Source organism: Nerophis ophidion, linkage group LG07, assembly GCF_033978795.1.
Source record: "Nerophis ophidion isolate RoL-2023_Sa linkage group LG07, RoL_Noph_v1.0, whole genome shotgun sequence".
NCBI lineage: Eukaryota > Metazoa > Chordata > Actinopteri > Syngnathiformes > Syngnathidae > Nerophis > Nerophis ophidion.
In genome coordinates, this window is record NC_084617.1 from 25,042,013 (window position 1) to 25,063,336 (window position 21,324).

At 40.5% G+C, this 21,324-nt stretch overlaps 1 protein-coding gene across 1 annotated transcript; it reads left to right on the top strand.

Moving 5' to 3' along the window:
- Window positions 1-11,708: 11,708 nt before the first annotated feature.
- Window positions 11,709-15,783, top strand: LOC133555669 (somatostatin receptor type 5-like). The gene is made up of 2 exons (XM_061905004.1): window positions 11,709-11,800; window positions 14,147-15,783. Exon 2 carries the CDS (start codon window positions 14,247-14,249, stop codon window positions 15,513-15,515), a length of 1,269 nt encoding a protein of 422 aa, XP_061760988.1. The 5' UTR covers window positions 11,709-11,800; window positions 14,147-14,246; the 3' UTR covers window positions 15,516-15,783.
- Window positions 15,784-21,324: the final 5,541 nt, after the last annotated feature.

Genomic DNA, 21,324 nt, shown 5'->3' on the forward strand with positions numbered 1-21,324 from the left:
ACTTACCACTACTACCCAGTAGAAGTAGTACGTACAGAGAAACACGGGTGTGTACTGATCACTACTGCCCAAATGGATTAGTAAGTACACATTAACGGATGTGTACTTAATACCACGGCTGGTTACAAATAGTAAGTACTCACACTTGTGTTCTTACTACTACTGCTCAGGAGTAGTAGTAATTACACAATAAAATATGTTCATTTGCTATTAATAGCCAGGTACAAGCAGTAAGTTCTCAGGAACACTTGTGTACACTCCCCTTCTACCCAGTAAGAGTAGTAAATACACAAGAACACAAGTGGTCTTACCATTATCATCCAGTAGGAGTGGTAAGTACACATTCACACATGTGTACTCCCTACTATGACTCATTACAAGTAGTAAGTACTCAGGAACCACTACTACCCAGTAAGAGTAGTGAATACACAAAAATACACATGGACTCACCACTACTACCCAGTAAATGTGGTGAGTACACATGAACACTTGTGTTTACCACTACTACCCAGTAGTAGTAAGTACACAAGAACACATGTGTACTTACCGATTCTACCCAGTAAGAGTATTAAGTACACAAAAACACATGCTGACTTACCATTACTTCCCAGTAGAAGTAGTAAGTACACAAGAACACATGTGTACTTACCACTTCTACCCAGTAAGAGTAGTAAGTACACAAGTACACATGCTGACTTACCACTACTTCCCAGTAAAAGTAGTAAGTACTCAGGAACACTTGTGTACTTATAACTAATACCCAGGAGTAGAGGTAAGTATACATTAACACATATGTGTACTGATCACCAATACCCTAATTGACTTGTAAGTACACATGAACAGATGTGTACTTACTTTTTCGACCGGTTATAAATAGTAAGTACTCACAAATGTGTGCTTACTACTACTACCCAGGAGGAGGAGTAGTAATTACACAAGAAAATATGTATATTTCCAATAATACACTACTACCCATATGGATTAGTAAGTACAAATAAACAGATGTGTACTTACTACTATGACTGGTTACTTAGTAAGTACTCACACTTGTGTGCTTACTACTACTACCCAGGAGTAGTGGTAATTACACAAAAAAATATGTATATTTACTCTCAATAGCCAGGTACAAGCAGTAAGTACTCAGAAACACTTATGTACTTACCACTTCTACCCAGTAAGAATAGTAAATAAACATTAACGCATGAGTACTTACTAGTATGACTCATTACAAGCAGTAAGTACTCAGGAACCGCTACTACCCAGTAAGAGTAGTGAGTCCACAAGCACACAAATGGACTCACCACTACTACCCAGTAGAGGTGGTAAGTACAAATGTACACATGTGTGTTTACCACTACTACCCACTAGAAGTAGTAAGTACACAGGAACACATTTTTACTTACCACTTCTACCCAGTAAGGGTAGTAAATACACAAAAACACATGCTGACTTACCACTACTACCCAGTAGAAGTAGAAAATACTCAGGAACACTTGTGTACTTGCCTCTAATACCCAGGTAGATGAGGTAAGTATACATTAACACAAGTGTGTACTGATCACTACTACCCATATGTATTAGTAAGTACACATAAACAGATGTGTACATACTACTATGACTGGTTACAAAGTAAGTACTCACACTTGTGTGCTTACTACTACTACCCAGGAGTAATAGTAATTACACAATAAAATATGTATATTTACTATCAATAGCCAGGAACAAGCAGTAAGTACTCAGAAACACTTGTGTACTTACCACTTCTACCCAGTAAAAATAGTACATACACATTAACGCATGTGTACTTAATATTATGGCGCATTACAAGCAATAAGTACTCAGGAACCGCTACTACCCAGTATGAGTAGTGAGTCCACAAGCACACATGTGTACTTTTTATTACTCTTACCCAGTAGAGGTGGTAAGTACAAATGAACACATGTGTACTTATTAATACTACCCAATAGTAGTAGTAAGTACACATGAACACATGTGTGTACTGATCACTACTACCCATATGTATTAGTAAGTACACATAAACAGATGTGTACATACTACTATGACTGGTTACATAGTAAGTACTCACACTTGTGTGCTTACTACTACTACCCAGGAGTAATAGTAATTACACAATAAAATATGTATATTTACTATAAATAGCCAGGAACAAGCAGTAAGTACTCAGAAACACTTGTGTACTTACCACTTCTACCCAGTAAAAATAGTACATACACATTAACGCATGTGTACTTAATACTATGGCGCATTACAAGTAATAAGTACTCAGGAACCGCTACTACCCAGTATGAGTAGTGAATCCACAAGCACACATGTGTACTTATTACTACTACCCAGTAGAGGTGGTAGGTACACATGAACACATGTGTACTTATTAATACTACCCAATAGTAGTAGTAAGTACACATGAACACATGTGTGTTCACCACTACTACCCACTAGAAGTAGTAAGTAAACAGGAACACATGTTTACTTACCACCTCTACCCAGTAAGGGTAGTAAGTACACAAAAACACATGCTGACTTACCACTACTACCCAGTAGAAGTAGAAAACACTCAGGAACACTTGTGTACTTGCCACTAATACCCAGGTAGATGAGGTAAGTACACATTAACACAAGTGTGTACTGATCACTACTACCCATATGTATTAGTAAGTACACATAAACAGATGTGTACATACTACTATGACTGATTACATAGTAAGTACTCACACTTGAGTGCTTACTACTACTACCCAGGAGTAGTGGTAATTACACAAATAAATATGTATATTTACTCTCAATAGCCAGGTACAAGCAGTAAGTACACAGAAACACTTATGTACTTACCACTTCTACCCAGTAAGAATAGTAAATACACATTAACGCATGTGTACTTACTACTATGACTCATTACAAGCAGTTAATACTCAGGAACCGCTACTACCCAGTAAGAGTAGTGAGTCCACAAGCACGCAAATGGACTCACCACTACTACCCAGTAGAGGTGGTAAGTACAAATGAACACATGTGTGTTTACCACTACTACCCACTAGAAGTAGTAAGTACACAGGAACACATGTTTACTTACCACTTCTACCCAGTAAGGGTAGTAAATACACAAAAACACATGCTGACTTACCACTACTACCCAGTAGAAGTAGTAAGTACTCAGGAACACTTGTGTACTTTCCACTAATACCCAGGTAGATGAGGTAAGTATACATCAACACAAGTGTGTACTGATCACTACTACCTATATGGATTAGTAAGTACACATAAACAGATGTGTACATACTACTATGACTGGTTACATAGTAAGTACTCACACTTGTGTGCTTACTACTACTACCCAGGAGTAGTAGTGATTACACAAGAAAATATGTATATTTACTCTCAATAGCCAGGTACAAGCAGTAAATACTCAGAAACACTTGTGTATTTACCACTTCTACTCAGTAAGAATTGTAAATACACATTAACGCATGTGTACTTACTACTACGACTCATTACAAGCAGTAAGTACTCAGGAACCGCTACTACCCAGTAAGAGTGGTGAGTCCACAAGCACACAAATGGACTCACTACTACTACCCAGTAGAGGTGGTAAGTACAAATGAACACATGTGTACTTATTACTACTACCCAATAGTAGTAGTAAGTACACAGGAACACATGTGTGTTTACCACTACTACCCACTAGAAGTAGTAAGTACACAGGAACACATGTTTACTTACCACTTCTACCCGATAAGGGTAGTAAGTACACAAAAACACATACTGACTTACCACTACTACCCGGTAGAAGTGGTAAGTACTCAGGAACACTTGTGTACTTGCCATTAATACCCAGGTAGATGAGGTAAGTATACATCAACACAAGTGTGTACTGATCACTACTACCCATATGGATTAGTAAGTACACATAAACAGATGTGTACTTACTACTATGACTGGTTATATAATAAGTACTCACACTTGTGTGCATACTGCTACTACCCAGGAGTAGTAGTGATTACACAAGAAAATATGTATATTTACTCTCAATAGCCAGGTACAAGCAGTAAGTACTCAGAAACACTTGTGTACTTACCACTTCTACCCAGTAAGAATAGTAAATACACATTAACACATGTGTACTTACTACTACGACTCATTACAAGCAGTAAGTACTCAGGAACCGCTACTACCCAGTAAGAGTAGTGAGTTCACAAGCACACAAATGGACTCACCACTACTACCCAGTAGAGGTGGTAAGTACAAATGAACACATGTGTACTTATTACTACTACCCAATAGCAGTAGTAAGTAAACATGAACACATGTGTGTTTACCACTACTACCCACTAGAAGTAGTAAGTACACAGGAACACATGTTTACTTACCACTTCTACCCAATAAGGGTAGTAAGTACACAAAAACACATGCTGACTTACCACTACTACCCAGTAGAAGTAGTAAGTACTCAGGAACATTTGGGTACTTACCACTTCTACCCAGTAAGAGTAGTAAGTATACAAAAACATGTACAGACTTACCACTACTACTCAGTAGAAGTGGTAAGTACACATGAACATATGTGTACTTAAACAGAGGATAAACATATTTATTTGTGTATCTAATTTGACACGAAGGTGTCAATGTAAAGAATGTCCCTCAGATGGATCAATACACAGCATCACGTTGTCAATAGTGATGGGATCAGGAGGATCGTGACAAAGAATAATTCTGTGAATGGTGTCAAGGCCGAGAAAGAAAAGTTTGCTTCCAATTGGACACGCTAATAACAAAAGTCCACTTGAAGAGCACAAGGTCTGGTTGCCATCAGGCCCTGTTGCCATGGTTACCTGACAGCACAATGTAAAATCCCCCCTGTCAGCGTATTAAGCAACGTGGCAGAGGGGAACTTGTTCACCAGCTAGCTTTAGCACATCCAGCTCTAATACGCTGCTTAATGAAAGATGTGGGCTTTCATTGTGTGGCAACAAAGAAAAGTGTCCATCTTTTCACCTGCGCCCATGATGGTGATGAAAACAAAGATGACCAGTCCCGACCACAAAGCCATCATTAATGGTGCACACGTCAAAAGGTCAGAGTTCACAAATACGTGATGTGACAAACTAAGCAGCTGGCAGAGAGCTACTCCCTGTGTCGCTGTGTCAAAGAAGATCATATAGAAACCACAGAAACTACTGTTGTTCCTTTGACTTCCACTGACAACGACCTTGCTGTTGTTGCTAGCATCTAAAAGGAAAATGTCTGCTTAGAGACCCATTGTACAGTTTTATTTACAATGGAAAGAAAACACTTTCTTTTACTTCCAGATAAAGAAAAACAAATGCAGTAGAACTGGATATTAAGGTATATGATTGTATCAAAGGGACATTAACATACATAAGAGTATATGAATAAATATTAAGGTATACGATTGTACGATCATTTAAAGGTATAAGAACATACATAAAGGTGAATGAACATATACAAAGATATACGATTGTTTATAGGTATGTGAACATACATAAAGGTATGTGAACATTTATAAAACTATGCGAATGTTTAAAGGTATGTTAATATACACAAAGTTGTATGAAAATATATAAAGGGATACGATTGTTTAAAGGTATAGGAACATACATAAAGGTGTATGAACATACATAAAGGTGTATGAACATATATAAAGGTATGCTATCCCTTAAAGTAGGGGTCACCAACCCTTTTGAAACCAAGAGCTATTTCTTGGGTACTGATTAATGCGAAGGGCTACCAGTTTGATACACACTTAAATGAATTGCCAGAAATAGCCAATTTGCTCAATTTACCTTTAGTAAATAAATCTATATATATATATATTTAAAAAAAAAAGGGTATTTCTGTCTGTCATTCCGTCATACATTTTTTTTTCTTTTTTTGGAAGGTTTTTTGTAGAGAATAAATGATGAAAAACCACTTAATTGAACGGTTTAAAAGAGGAGAAAACAGGAAAAAAAAGAAAATTAAATTTTGAAACATTGTTTATCTTCAATTTCGACTCTTTGAAACTCAAAATTCAACCGAAAAAAAGAAGAGAAAAACTAGCTATTGCGAATCTTTTTGAAAATTTTTTAAAAAGAATTTATGGAACATCATTAGTAATTTTTCCTGATTAAGATTAATTTTAGAATTTTGATGACATGTTTTAAAAAGGTTAAAATCCAATCCACACTTTGTTAGAATATGTAACAAATTGGACCAAGCTATATTTCTAACAAAGACAAATCATTATTTCTTCTGGATTTTCCAGAACAAAAATTTTAAAAGAAATTTAAAAGACTTTGAAATAATATTTAAATTTTATTCTACAGATTTTCTAGATTTGCCAGAATATTTATTTTGAATTTTAATCATGGTAAGTTTGAAGAAATATTTCACAAATATTCTTCGTCGAAAAAAAAGAAGATAAAATTAAGAAGTAAATTAAATGTATTTATTATTCTTTACAATTAAAAAAAAAATTACTTGAAGATTTATTTAAAATGTCAGAAAACAAGAAGAAAGAATTTCAAAGGTAAAAAGGTATATGTGTTTAAAAATCCTAAAATCTTTTTTAAGGTTGTATTTTTTTCTCTAAAATTGTCTTTCTGAAAGTTATAAGAAGAAAAGTAAAAAAATGATGAATTCATTTAAACAGTGAAGACCAAGTCTTTAAAATATTTTCTTGAATTTTCTAATTCTATAGTTTTGTCTCTCTTAGAATTAAAAATGTCTAGCAAAGCGAGACCAGCTTGCTAGTAAATAAATCCAATTTAAAAAATAGAGGCAGCTCACTGGTAAGTGCTGCTATTTGAGCTATTTTTAGAACAGGCCAGCGGGCTACTCATCTGGTTCTAACGGGCCACCTGGTGCACGCGGGCACCGCGTTGGTGACCCCTGCCTTAAAGGATTGTAATTATACATAAAGGTGAATTAACATATATATAAAGGTATACAATTGTTTATAGGTATGTGAACATATTCAAAGGTATGCAATTGTTTAAAGGTATGTGAACATACATTAAGATATATGAACTTGTATAAAACTATATGAATATTTAAAGCGGAACATTATCACCAGACCTATGTAAGCGTAAATATATACCTTAATGTTGCAGAAAAAGGACCATGTATTTTTTTAACCGATTTCCGAACTCTAAAAGGGTGAATTTGGCGATTTAAACGCCTTTCAATTGATAGCCTGTCGAGCGATGACCTTTCACCCGTGACGTCACAACATGAAGCAATCCGCCATTTTCTCAATCTTATTACATGCACCAAATCAAATCAGCTCTGTTATTTTTCTAATATTCACACAAAAATGTGTGGATATCCTGCGACACTCAAAGCAGATGCATTTCCAACGATAAAGTCAACGAAATCTGCAATATTGGAAAGTAGACCACCACTGAATCTGCCCGAATGCGAGCTATTCAGGGACGACGGCAGACGAGCGAGGTAAAGCCCCTGGATATAATTTATGCCTCTTCTTTTTATGTCTCATTTTGTCCACCAAACTTATAAGGTTGTGCATGAATGCACAAAGGTGAGTTTTGTTGATGTTATTGACTTATGTGGAGTGTGCTAATCAGACATATTTGGTCACGGGATGACTGCAAGCTAATCGATGCTAACATGCCATATAGGCTAGCTGTATGTACATATTGCATCATTATGCCTCATTTGTAGCTATATTTGCATCCAGCTTTTCCCTCCACCCCCATTTAATGCCAAACAAACACATACCAAATGGGTGAATTTTGGCGAATCAAACGCCTTTCTATTTAATGCTCTCGGAGGGATGACGTCAGAACGTGACGTCACCTAGGTAATAAAGCCGCCATTTTCTCAAACACATTACAAACACCGCGTCTCAGCTCTGTTATTTTCCGTTTTTTCGACTATTTTCTGAAACCTTGGCGACATCATGCCTCGTCGGTGTGTTGTCGGAGGGTGTAACAACACTAACAGGGAGGGATTCAAGTTGCACCACCGGCCCAAAGATGCGAAAGTGGCAAGAAATTGGACGAAGTTTGTTCAAAATACGAGGGTGTGGGGAAAGCCGACGAAATAGTCAGTCGTTTGTTCTGCACACTTTATCGACTTTAAGCGACATCCGGTAGTTCATGTCTCCCAGATTAAGCCTGTCTTAAATTCCCCTCTTTCCTCCCCCGACCCCGCCCCACCGCCACCTAGGATTCTGGATAACAGTGATCCGGTCTGGTCTGTCAAAGAGATCCTCAGTTTCCGTCGACAATGTAGGGGCCTAGTATATTTAGTTGATTGGGAAGGATATGGGCCAGAAGATAGGTCTTGGGTTCTTGCCTCCTACCTTGCTGACCCCTCCCTGCTGGAAGACTTCGGGAGCCTTGCACTGTCACTGCCCACACACTGTCTGCTTCTCCCTCCGCTGCGGGAACACCCAGAGGCTCCGCTGTGAGCCAAGCAGGACACGCCCCCCACGCTCGTTGCGCAGATCGCGCCCACGTGCCGACACAGCCGGTGTCAATCTCTAAACGACACACCTGCAACTAATGAGAGGCGACAGGATAAAGAGCCTCGCCACGGACTTCTTCTCGTCGGAACGTAGCCCTGGTTACAGTAAGCGCTCACGTCTCTGGCTTCCCTCATGTGCTTTCTGTCTTGCTCGTTTTTGTCTTCCTTGTGCCTGGCTCTGATTTTGTCTTTTTTCATCCCCTGTTCCCACAGCCTTCGTGTCTCAGTCGTTGCCTTCTGATTGCCTTCCCCGATTCTCGACCCCTCACCCGGATTTGGACCTCTGACGCCTCTCTCCTGCCCCACAGACATTGCTTGGATCACGAACATTTATGGATCTTGCCCTCTGAACTTGGATGCTGCCACAACCAACACGCACCTTCAACAAACCCTTGGTAATTCACATTGTGTTATTTTCCACACATAGTTTAACATCCACACACATAGTTGCATACACACTCCACGTATTCATTAAAGGCTCAATAAAACCCATTGAGCTATACCTCCTGTTGTTGTGCCATCTCCTTCCCCGTTGTCGATTCATAACAATGTAATGCTAAAATGTTTATAAACCTGTAAAGCCCTAAGAACGTGAATCCATCCATCCATCCATTTTCTACCATGTATTCCCTTCGGGTTCGCGGGGGGCGCCGGAGCCTATCTCAGCTACAATCGGACACCTTATCTCAGGGCCAACACAGATAGACAGACAACATTCACACTCCCATTCACACAATAGGGCCAATTTAGTGTTGCCAATCAACCTATCCTCAGGTGCATGTCTTTGGAGGTGGGAGGAAGCTGGAGTACCCGGAGGGAACCCACGCAGTCACGGGGAGGACATTCAAACTCCACACAGAAAGAGCCCAAGCGCTGGATCATACCCAGGACCTTTGTGTTGTGAGGAAGACGCACTAACCCCTCTTTCACCGTGCTGCCTTCTAAGACCATATAAAGAAAATATAAACTTATAATTATATATGAACGAGTGAAGGTATATAAACGTATGAAGGCATATAAACCTATTGTTGCATGTTAATGTGAGGATCGTTTCCCCGAGATACAAACGGAAAGGTAGAAAAATTATTTATTGTCCATAAATCAGTCAAGAAAACAAACACAATACAAGCGTGCCGAATGCACGGGGAACTAAGGCAAAAAAACAGTACTCGAAAGCTTAGTAGAGAAACAGGAATCAAAAGAGTGCAAACGTAACTCATACAGCCAGACTGAGGGTGGCAAAAGGCAGGTATATAGCTCTCTGGTTAGTGCCTGGGAGCAGGTGAGCGTACCGAACACTAATCAGAGGCAGGTGAAAATAGTCAGAACTAAGGGAGTCTTAAACTAAAACAAACCATGATCCGGGCAACGGATCATCACAATGATTATGTAATGGTATGTGAACTTTCATGAAGGTAAAAAGGTATAGAAATGTACAAACCTCGTTTCCGTAAGAGTTGGGAAATTGTGTTAAATGTAAATATAAACGGAATACAATGATTTGCAAATCCCTTTCAACTCGTATTCAATTGAATGGACTACAAAGACAAGATATTTGATGTTCAAACTCATAAACTTAATTTTTTTTTTGCAAATAATAATTAACTTAGCATTTCATGGCTGCAACACATGCCAAAGTAGTTGGGAACTGAGGAAACTAATTGTTGAAGCTTTGAAAGTGGAATTCATTTTCATTCTTGTTTTATGTAAAGCTTCAGTCGTTAAACAGTCCGGGGTCTCCGCTGTCGTATTTTACGCTTCATAATGCGCCACACATTTTCGATGGGAGACAGTTTTGGACTACAGGCGGGCCAGGAAAGTACCCGCACTCTTTTTTTACGAAGCCACAATGTTGTAACACGTGCTGAAGGTGGCTTGGCATTGTCTTGCTGAAATAAGCAGCGGCGTCCATGAAAAAGACGGCGCTTATATGGCAGCATATGTTGGTCCAAAACCTGTATGTACCTTTCAGCATTAATGGTGCCTTCACAGATGCGTAAGTTACCCATGCCTTGGGCACTAATGCACCCCCATACCATCCCAGATGCTGGCTTTTGAACTTTGCGTTAATAACAGTCTGGATGGTTCGCTTCCCCTTTGTTCTGGATGACACGATGTCGAATATTTCCAAAAACAATTTGAAATGTGCACTCGTCAGACCACAGAACACTTTTCCACTTTGCATCAGTCCATCTTAGATGATCAGAGAAGCCGGTGGCGTTTCTGGATGTTGTTGATACATGGCTTTCGCTTTGCATAGTAGAGCTTTAACTTGCACTTACAGATGCAGCGACGAACAGTATTTAGTAACAGTGGTTTTCTAAAGTGTTCCTGAGCCCAAGTGGTGATATCCTTTAGAGATAGATGTCGCTCTTTTGATACAGTGCCGTCCGAGGGATCGAAGGTCACGGTCCTTCAATGTTGGTTTCCGGCCATGCCGCCTACGTGGAGTGATTTCTTCAGATTCTCTGAACCTTTTGATGATATTATGGACTGTAGATAATGACATCCCTAAATTTCTTGCAATTCCACTTTGAGAAAAGTTGTTCTTAAACTGTTTGACTATTTGCTCATGCACTTGTGTACCAAGGAGTGTACCTCGCCCCATCCTTTCTTGTGAAAGACTGAGCATTTTTCGGGAAGCGGTTTTTATACCCAATCATGGCACCCACCTGTTCCCAAATAGCCTGCACACCGGTGGGATGTTCCAAATAAGTGTTTGATGAGCATTCTTCAACTTCATCAGTATATTTTGCCACCTTTCCCAACTTCTTTGTCACATGTTGCTGCCATCTAATTCTAAACTTAATGATTATTGGCAAAAAAAAAAAAGTTTATCAGTTTGAACATCAAATATGTTGTCTTTGTAGCATATTCAACTGAATATGGGTTGAAAAGGATTTGCAAATCATTGTATTCTGTTTATATTTACATCTAACACAATTTTCCAACTCATATGGAAAAGGGGTTTGTATATGGTTGTATAAAAGTACATGAACGTATAAAGGTATAGGAATTAATAAAGGTAGCCATCCCACCAATAATGCCAACCACACACACACAAACACACACACACACACACGCACGCACACATGCACACACACGGTTGTCTTTAGACACCTCCCACTAGACTGTCTGTTTCCTAGTTACAAGCCGTGCATATCCTTCGTTCTTTTCCACTTTTGGGGGTTCCGCCGCAGTCCCGGCTCACGATGAGACGTGGACCTGAGCCGATGGAGCCCGGCGACACGTGTGAGCTCGTGTCCGCCTGGTGACGACAGGAAGAAGCCCAAAGGTAAGCTCAGTTGCTGGCATGATTTATTTGCAAGCCACAGCATGGTCATGTTGTGGGTTAGCATTTTAGCATTTTAACACCAGTGTGCTGCTTGAAAACAAGACAAAGTTTCCAAACAACTTCAACAATGTCTGTTCATAAAAAATAAGAAAAACATTTTTTTTTTCATTATTACTATGTTATTACTCCTAATGGTGCTCACTCTAACAATTAATACAAAACACAAACACACACACACAATTGGGATTTTCTGCATTGGTGAAGGTTTGCTTTGGACTGTGTGACGTTCGAGTTATTGTTCTGATCTTTTCATGTGTGTGTGTGCGTGTGTGTGTGTGTGTGTGTGTGTGTGCGTGTGCATGTGCGTGTGTGTGCTCCTCCCACAAGCTTTCAAGTCTGCCACACAGGTCGACCTTTATGATGAAGGCGCTGCTCAACCAAGTCCTGACGTTAGGTCAATTAGCATTTAGCATATCATTATAAAATGTGACGTCACAGAGCAGGGGTCTCCCACAGGTAGCTCGTCAGCATTCCAATTTTGAGTAGCTTACCAAAACGATCAAAGAATATTTGCCGAAACTCTTGGTATTTTTTTAAAAGAGAAAAATGGTCGTCATGAATTACATTATAAATTATAAATCATAAACCGTAATGGACTTGTGCTGCCTTTAAGTGGAAGGGGAGTGAAGTAGATTGAATGATGCGGACACGTTTGTTACCACATACTTTCGAATACACTTATGCCTTGGAGACTTTGTTTGTGTAAGTAATATGTAACTATAATTATTTGATGATTGTTTGTATTGACAAATGTGCTGTTTTAATGTTCAATTATTATTACTTATGTCTAACTTTTGTGCTACTGTGTGCTTAACTGTTGTGTAACTGCTAGCTCCTAGTAGCATATAGCCTAGCAGGTTTACTTTTAGTAATGGTCTTGACTAAAATAGAGGAGTGTGCTTATTGGAGGACATTTATATGTTAACTGTCTGTTCAACTTTGCACACGTAAACACGCTGCAGGCCTGCTTGTATCGCACATGATATCACGCACAAGTAAACATGCTGCAGGAGTGCTTGTACCGCACATAATATCACACAGTAAACGGGCTGCAGGACTGCTTACATCACACATGGCATCACACACAAGTAAATACGCTGCATGACTGCTCGTATCGCACAGTATGTCTAACATAAATAAACATGCTTCAGGTCTACTTGTTTTGAACATGATATCACACATAAGTAAACACGCTGCAGGACTGTGAAATACTTGTGATTTAGGGCTATATAAATAAACATTGATTGATTGATTGTTTTGCACATGATATCACACACAAGAAAAAACGCTGCAGGACTGCATGTGTCGCACAATACATCACACACAAGTAAACATGCTGCATGACTGCTTGTATTGAACATGACACCGCAAACAAGTAAACACGCTCGCTGCAGGGTTGCTTGTATCACACAATACATCACACACAAATAAACACGCTGCAGGACTGCTTGTATAGCGCATGATACCACACGTTTCACATTCAAGATGATATCATCCATACATTTTTGATAAATATCGGATCTGGACACTGCTAATATCTATACATATAGACATACATCTACAATATATATAATATATAGCTTGACATACACACACACATATGTATATATATATATATATATATATTTGAAAAAATGGGTTATACTTGTATACTTGTACAGCGCTTTTCTACCTTCAAGATACTTAAAGCACTTTGACACTATTTCCACATTCACCCATTCACACACACATTCACACACTGATGGCAGGAGCTGCCATGCAAGGCCCTAACCACGACCCATCAGGAGCAAGGGTGAAGTGTCTTGCTCAAGTACACAACGGACGTGACTAGGTTGGTAGAAGGCGGGGATCGAACCAGGAACCCTCAGGTTGCTGGCATGGCCACTCTCCCAACAGCGCCACGCCGTCCCCTATATATATATATTAAAAAAGTAAAAACATTAAATAAGATATATATATATATATATATATATATATATATATATATATATATATATATACAAATATATATATATACAGTATATATGTCTGTATGTATGCATATGTATATATATATATATATATGTATGTATGTATGTATGTATAATATGTAATGCAGTGATGTTGACATGTTTAAGAATGTGTATAAAGAAGAAAAACGTCATGCCATGAAAAAAAAAGAAGTGTTGACATTTATTTGACTGATGACACTGATATCAGTGCCTCCCTGAGGATGGTTTCCATGGCGACCCAAGGTGATGAACGTAACGTGAAGCCAATGTTGATGATATTGTTGTCTTCTTGCAGGCGTGAATGTGTGCAGGAACGCGCTAAAAACACACCGGAGGAACTTGTCATGCTCTCTGTTCAGTCCCGAGGCTGAGATCCCGCCTGACGCCATCGCAAAATGGAGGCCGAGAACGCCAGCGACGTCTTCTTCCCCGACTTTCCCCTCTTCAACGCCAGCAGCCTCAACGAGTCGCTGCTCAACCACACCAACGCCACGGCCTCGGAAGGGCCGTGGAGGCCCGGCGCGGCCGGCGTGTTGATCCCGCTGATCTACGTGATCGTGTGCGCGATCGGCCTGGGTGGAAACACGCTGGTCATCCACATCGTGCTGCATTACTCCAAGATGGAGTCGGTGACCAACATCTACATCCTTAACTTGGCCGTTGCCGACGAGCTCTTCATGCTGGGCCTGCCCTTCCTGGCGGTGCAGAACACGCTGCAGTCGTGGCCGTTCGGGTCGTTCATGTGCCGCCTGGTGATGACGGTGGACTCCATCAACCAGTTCACCAGCATCTTCTGCCTCACCGTCATGAGCGTGGACCGCTACCTGGCCATCAACCACCCAATACGTTCGGCCAAATGGCGGCGCCCCCCGGTGGCCAAGGTGGTGAACGGCACCGTGTGGGCGCTGTCCTTCCTGGTGGTGTTACCAGTGGTGGTCTTCGCCAACGTCCAGAAGGCTGGCGGCACCTGCAACATCGTGTGGCCGCAGCCGGCCAACATATGGCGTGCGGCTTTCATCGTGTACACGTCCAGCGTGGGCTTCCTGTGCCCTCTCCTCATTATCTGCTTTTGCTACCTGCTCATTGTCTTCAAGGTCCGCAGCTCGGCCAAGAAGGTGCATGCCGCCTCCGCCAAGCGCAGGAAGTCAGAGAGAAAGGTTACGCGCATGGTGGTCATCGTGGTGGCCGTCTTCGTCTTCTGCTGGCTGCCGTTCTACGCGCTCAATGTGGTCAACCTGCTGGTGGCGCTGCCCTCCGACTACCAGGGCCTCTACTACTTTGTGGTGGTGCTGGGCTACGCCAACAGCTGCGCCAACCCCTTCGTCTACGGCTTCCTGTCGGACAACTTCAAGCAGGGCTTCAGGAAAGCCCTCTGTCGCACCAGCAGGAAGGTGGAGGACCGTCGAGCGGAGCGGCGCCGGCCGGCGCAGGACGACGGCAGAATGGTGCTGGTTCCCCGTGAGAGCCTGGGACGGGGTCTCCATCGCCGAGACGACGATGGCGAAGACCAGGAGGATGCCTCGGAAATGACCGAGGTTTACAGAGTCTGCCAAAATGGAAACGCCGGTTGCCCTGACAGAGAAGAGACGGAAGCAGGACAACCGACTAGCGGGGCGTCGCTAATGCCGCCTTCGCCCACAAACGCTACCACAAACGGGGGCTAGCAGCGGCGGCAAACGGAGATTTGGTGCCTAGCGCTACTACGGAAAAATAAATTACTTGCACTCGTCAATGACGTCAAATAGCTAACGGCGCTAACATCGCTACCACCGCAAATCACGCTGGTAGAACCACAAACACAACGATCCTTCATTTAACATGTATTCACCTTATTTATGTTACTCCTAAAAAGCAGCATACAGAATATACGTGTACATATTTTCATATATAGAGATGAATCTCGGTTTCAGAACTTCATTGGCTCTCAAACAGGGTTCGTAAATGGAAAAGTTTGTTAGTGGAGCTACTTGTAACTTGTATTTACCTTATTCATGTTGCTCCTAAAAAGCAACATACAGAATGTATGTATACATATATATATATATATATATATATATATATATATATATATATATATATACACATATATACAGTGGAACCTCGGTTTAAGAACTTAATTGGCTCCTAAACAGGGTTTGTAAATGGGAAAGTTTGTATAGTGGAGCAAATTTCTCAATAAGGAAATATGTCATTATTAAAACAGCCCCCGGGGTTCACGCCTGACTCTTGTGGTCACGTCTTTACCGATACCCTCACCCACCACCAATCATTTCAGTAATGCTAGCTGAGATAGGCTTCAGCACCCCTCGCAAAGCCGAAAATGGATAGATGGATGTGTCAAGTATCATGTTTCTAACTGTGAGGCGCATGGCTGCAAAATTGGATAAAATATGCATTTGTTATTATTATTATTATTATTATTATTATTATTAATTACATTTGTGTGCTGTCTCAGAGTGATCTGCCATCACGTTTACACAAATGTTTTAACACCAAATCGGCAGCGACGGGCCATGTGTTTCCATCCAACCTCGGCCTTCAGTGAAGTCCGACTTCAATGGTTACCTCTCAAAATACCATCATTTATGCCACCACGTGACCATTGCTCGAGAAATACTATACAGAAACCCAGTTACACACTACCGTACATCGAACCACTTCAACAGTGTACAAAACGGGCTATTTTCTGGCACATATAAAAATCAATAAACCCGCATCAGCAAATTAAAAATCTTATGTGGTACTGTCAAAATTAAAATTGTAAAAAACATTAAACGTGAAAAAAAAAAGAAATATAATATTTGAACTCACAATTTGTAGCACCCATTTAATGTCGTATAAGCCAGTGACACCGCTCGTAGTTCGGTTGATTCAAGTGGAAGTGGCGGGCATTTCCCCATTTCATCACCGACATGGTCTCACAAGATGTAGTTTCTCTTTAAATATCCTTCTTGAAAATGGCCTTTCAAATATATATCTGCCACCTAATCAACATTTTGTTCTCCTTCTTTCAGGGTTAAAAACGTGAGTATTGGTGATTTCACTGCTATGGCTACAGTGCAACATTTCCTGCTTCAGTAAATTGCAACTTCTGATTGGATACTCACTTTGGAATGACAAGTGAGTATCCAATCACAGTCTCGTTAACGTCAGGCTATCTAGACAGGCTGCTGTCAACAACTTGTGATCTGATTGGCTATCGCAACTGTCTATCAACTGCATGTGTTCTCAAATTCATCCGCTAAAGTATCCAATCACAGGACATGTAAACGTCCCTTTCAACGTGGGGCCATCTAAAAGGCTTACTGACAACAACTCGTGATCTGATTGGCTATCGCAATTATCTATCAACTGTATGTGCCCATTCACTTACAGTGAGCAGACGCCCACATTGTTGATTATGAAGGCCCCGGGCAGATTTGATACAGCATGGCAACATAAGCCAGGTGAATTCTGATTGGATAAAAACTCTTAACTAAAAACAACATCACTGGAAGGAGCATAGTATGAGATGAAGAGGATATGAATACTTTTGGATATTTAGGGAAATTAAAATCAAAAATTACTTTCATCTTTAATTAGGATCATGATTTGTGGTTATGTTAGGCCAGCAGAGAAGGCCTTGCTGGCGCTGACGGCACACCACTGCTAATCGGCGATCGCAATGCTTTAGTGTAAAAAATACAGCACAAACTGCAGTAAAGCCTTTTTTTCGTGGGTAATTGCAAATACGCTGTTGTACGTTTACATGTGCGCAAACACACACACATAGACATTAATAAACACATTACGATGCGTTTTTGTGTGTATTTGTGTGACGTAATAATGTGGTGTGTATACACATATGTAGGTAATTTACACCATGAGTGGGGAAGGCTGTTTGGACTGCGTCATATATATCAATGCTGTGCTCGAGTCACTTTGTGGTCATTGACTGTAGATTCTATCTTCACCCACAACAGGGTGGCAATGGCAATTCAGTTCTATCCATAGGGGACTAAATTTAGGCAAAAACACACTGCGGGCTTATCTTCTTGTTAAACTTGTGATGTCTCGCCAGACTCTGGTTGGCCGTATATCATTTTTCGCCGAATCTTATGCGTCTGCAAAAATTGGTGAGTTCATATGCATGCTAAGGGCCTAATTAAATTGCATTCAGGCCTTCGCAGCTTTAATGAATAATGGGTTAAAACCTCAAACAAAAATCTTTTTTTACAGTTTTCAAACACAATACAAAGTGCTATACAGTACTGAATATCAAACATACATTACAAGGAAGTGAAGGATCAACTTTCTCTTAATCAACGAGACAAAAACAACAACAATGACAAGCTGAACTACGCACTTCTCTGCCGACACGTGCTAAAACACAGAAGTCCCTTTAGCGCCTTTACAAATTATCAGAAATCACACAACTCCACAACTTTAACAACCATGTTGCTATGGTAATGAATATTTGAAAAAAGTAAAATCCACTAACATTGACATCACCCAATGAGGAGCTGACGAGAAAGGAGCAGATGGACGGATGGAGAAAAGAGAGGGATCGGGTGAGCGTGTGTGTGTGTGTGTGTGTATGTGTGTGTGTGTGTGTGTGTGTGTGTGTGTGTGTGTGTGTGTGTTTGTGTGTGTGTGTGTGTGTGTGTGTGTGTGTGTGTGTGTGTGTGTGTGTGTGTGTGTGTGTGTGTGTGTGTGTGTGTGTGTGTGTGTGTGTGAGTGAGTGTTCAAAATGGCGCAGCTGATTGGGATTTCGGTCTTCTCCTTTGCTGTGAACTAAGTCTGCTCTGACATATTTTTTCCAGAAAAGTCAATTCTCATTACGATTAAAAACTAGTTGTGGGACGACGCCTGCGTCGTCGATTCTTCCATACTTCTGAGCGCCATTCATGTACTCCTTGCAAATAGTCTTTCTTTTGACTCTACAACAATTCCTTCGTTCTTTCCACGCTGGCCTGTTGTCTTTTTGGGATTTGTATTGAGTTATTATATTGGCCAAAACTTCTCAAAAGTTGAAGAAAAAAAGAAAAAAACGAAAATGCACACACGCCTAAGCGCTGGAAAGTGACTAGTTGTAAACTGGGCTAAGTGGCATGGAAGGCTCCGCCTCCCCAAATATATATATACATATATATATATATAAATACTCACTATATTGACAAAAGTATTTGGCCACCTGCCTTGACTCAAATAAACTCTTCCATTTTCTTATAATAAAGCTGACACTTGACTTTGGAATATATAGGAGAGAGGAAATTTCACGACTGGATTTGTTGCACAGGTGGCATCCTTTGACAGTTCCACGCTGGAAATCAGGAGAGCGGCCCATTCCCTCATAAATGTTTGTAAAAACATTTTCCATGCTTAAGTGCTTGATTTTATACACCTGTGGCCGGGCCAAGTGATTAGGACACCTGATTCTGATCATTTGGATGGGTGGCCAAATACTTTTGGCAATATATTGTATGTAGAAATGCAGTATTTTGATATATTGTAAATGCAGTATTTTGACATATTGTGTGGTTTTGTTGCACACATTATTTTACTAACTACTGCTAACAAGGCTGCTTCACACGTTATGCAAGCTTGCTCAAAATGACTTCCCGCCAAATGTTTACATCTAGGAAAAAAAGGGTTTTTGCGTCATCAAAGACATATTCCAAATTATTTACTGTAGAAAGTAATTGATTTTTGCCAGTTGTTTGTCTGTAATTAGGTAGCAACATAAGTCAACAAGTTATGGGTCGATAATAGGATGAGTGACGTCATTTTGGGGCTGATCCGGATCATTTTCTTACTATTGGCAGCTAGGGCCTGGCGGATGCCTGCGCTGTCCGAGTGTTTTTCTAGTAAGGAAAGATTTTGTGTTATTTGATTGTTTATTAGCAATGTGTGTTAGCTGTCAACTGCTGAGTCAGCGGGCGTCACAACAAATTGTTTCATTATATTTGGTGTATTATTTGAGTGGGAGTCTTTATTGCTCTGCTTCCCCACCTGTCAATTTTCACTCCAGCTTAAGTGGTGCCTTGGCTTGTGGAAATATGCCCGGGACGACAACATGCATTGTTTCTTCATCAGTGAGAGGAAAATGAGCCACAGCTGTTAAGAGCACCTTGGTTGTTTCTTCATCCCACTTCAGAAAATAACAAAGTGATTTAATTGATGACTAACAATTCAAACAAGGCGCACGGAAAAAATATTTGCATTGCAGGTTGGCAAGCATCTCCCAATTATTTCAAGTTCTCACATGGAAGGCTAATATTCATTTTGGACATTTAGCAATGCAGTGTGAGAGTGTTTTAAAGGTTTATTACGTTTTTGATCTACATTTAAAGCCCTTCCAATAACTTAATTAAATATTCAAACACAAAATATTACATATTTGTACTTTCTCTCCTTAAAGGCACATTTTGTATCACTTGTCAGTAGTGCGCAAATACTAGACTAAATATGTATATTCATACTGTAACGTATACTTGCCAACCTTGAGACCTCCGAATTCAGAAGATAGGGGGAGGGAGGGCGGGGTTTTGTGGTAGTGGGGGTGTATACTGTAGCGTCCCTGAAGAGTTAGTGTTGCAAGGGGATCTGGGTATTTGTTCTGTTGTGTGTATGTTGTGTTATGGTGCGGATGTTCTCCCAAAATGTGTTTGTCATTCTTGTTTGGTTTGGTTTCACAGTGTGGAGCATATTTGTAAAAGTGTTATAGCTGTCTATATGGCCACCCTCAGTGTGACCTGTATGGCTGTTGACCAAGTATGATTTGCATTCACTTACGTGTGTCTAAAAGTCACATATATTACGTGACTGGGCAGGCACGCTGTTTGTATGGAATAAAAGTGGACGTTACGACAGGTTGTGGAGGAAATTCAAGGCATGCAACCCAATATTGTTGTCCGAGTGGAATTCGGGAGAAATTCAGGAGAATGGTTGCCACGGGAGATTTTCGGGGGGGGGGCACCAAAATTCGGGAGTCTCCCAGGAAAATTGGGAGGGTTGGCAAGTATGCTGTTATGACCTGCTGGTGGTAATGTTTGGTTTCGATTTGGTTTCGATTTGTTGTTCATTGTTCCCATGATTGTGAACACACCGTCTGTGCCTGAAAGGGAATTAGTGGAGAACGAGGAAGTGTTGTTGTGTGTCAGAGGAAGCACGGAGACTAATGTGTGTGTACGGAACGGAATACGGTTAGGATTGTTAGCGCAGCACTGGCAATAAAAGTTAAAAAGAGCATCAGATTTTGTGTGACTATTTCTTTATTTTTATTTTTTTTTACAAAAAAAAACATATTTTCAAGGTGTGGCGGCTTTAATTTTGCCTTGGCAGTGTGCCACCATCAGTTACATTAAGGGGGAACCATGTCCATAGCCCGGCTCACAGCACATTCCAAAAGATACTGTTGCTAAAAAAAATAAAAAAATAATCCATCCATCCATTTCTACCGCTTGTTCCTTTTGGGGAAGCGGGGGGTGCTGG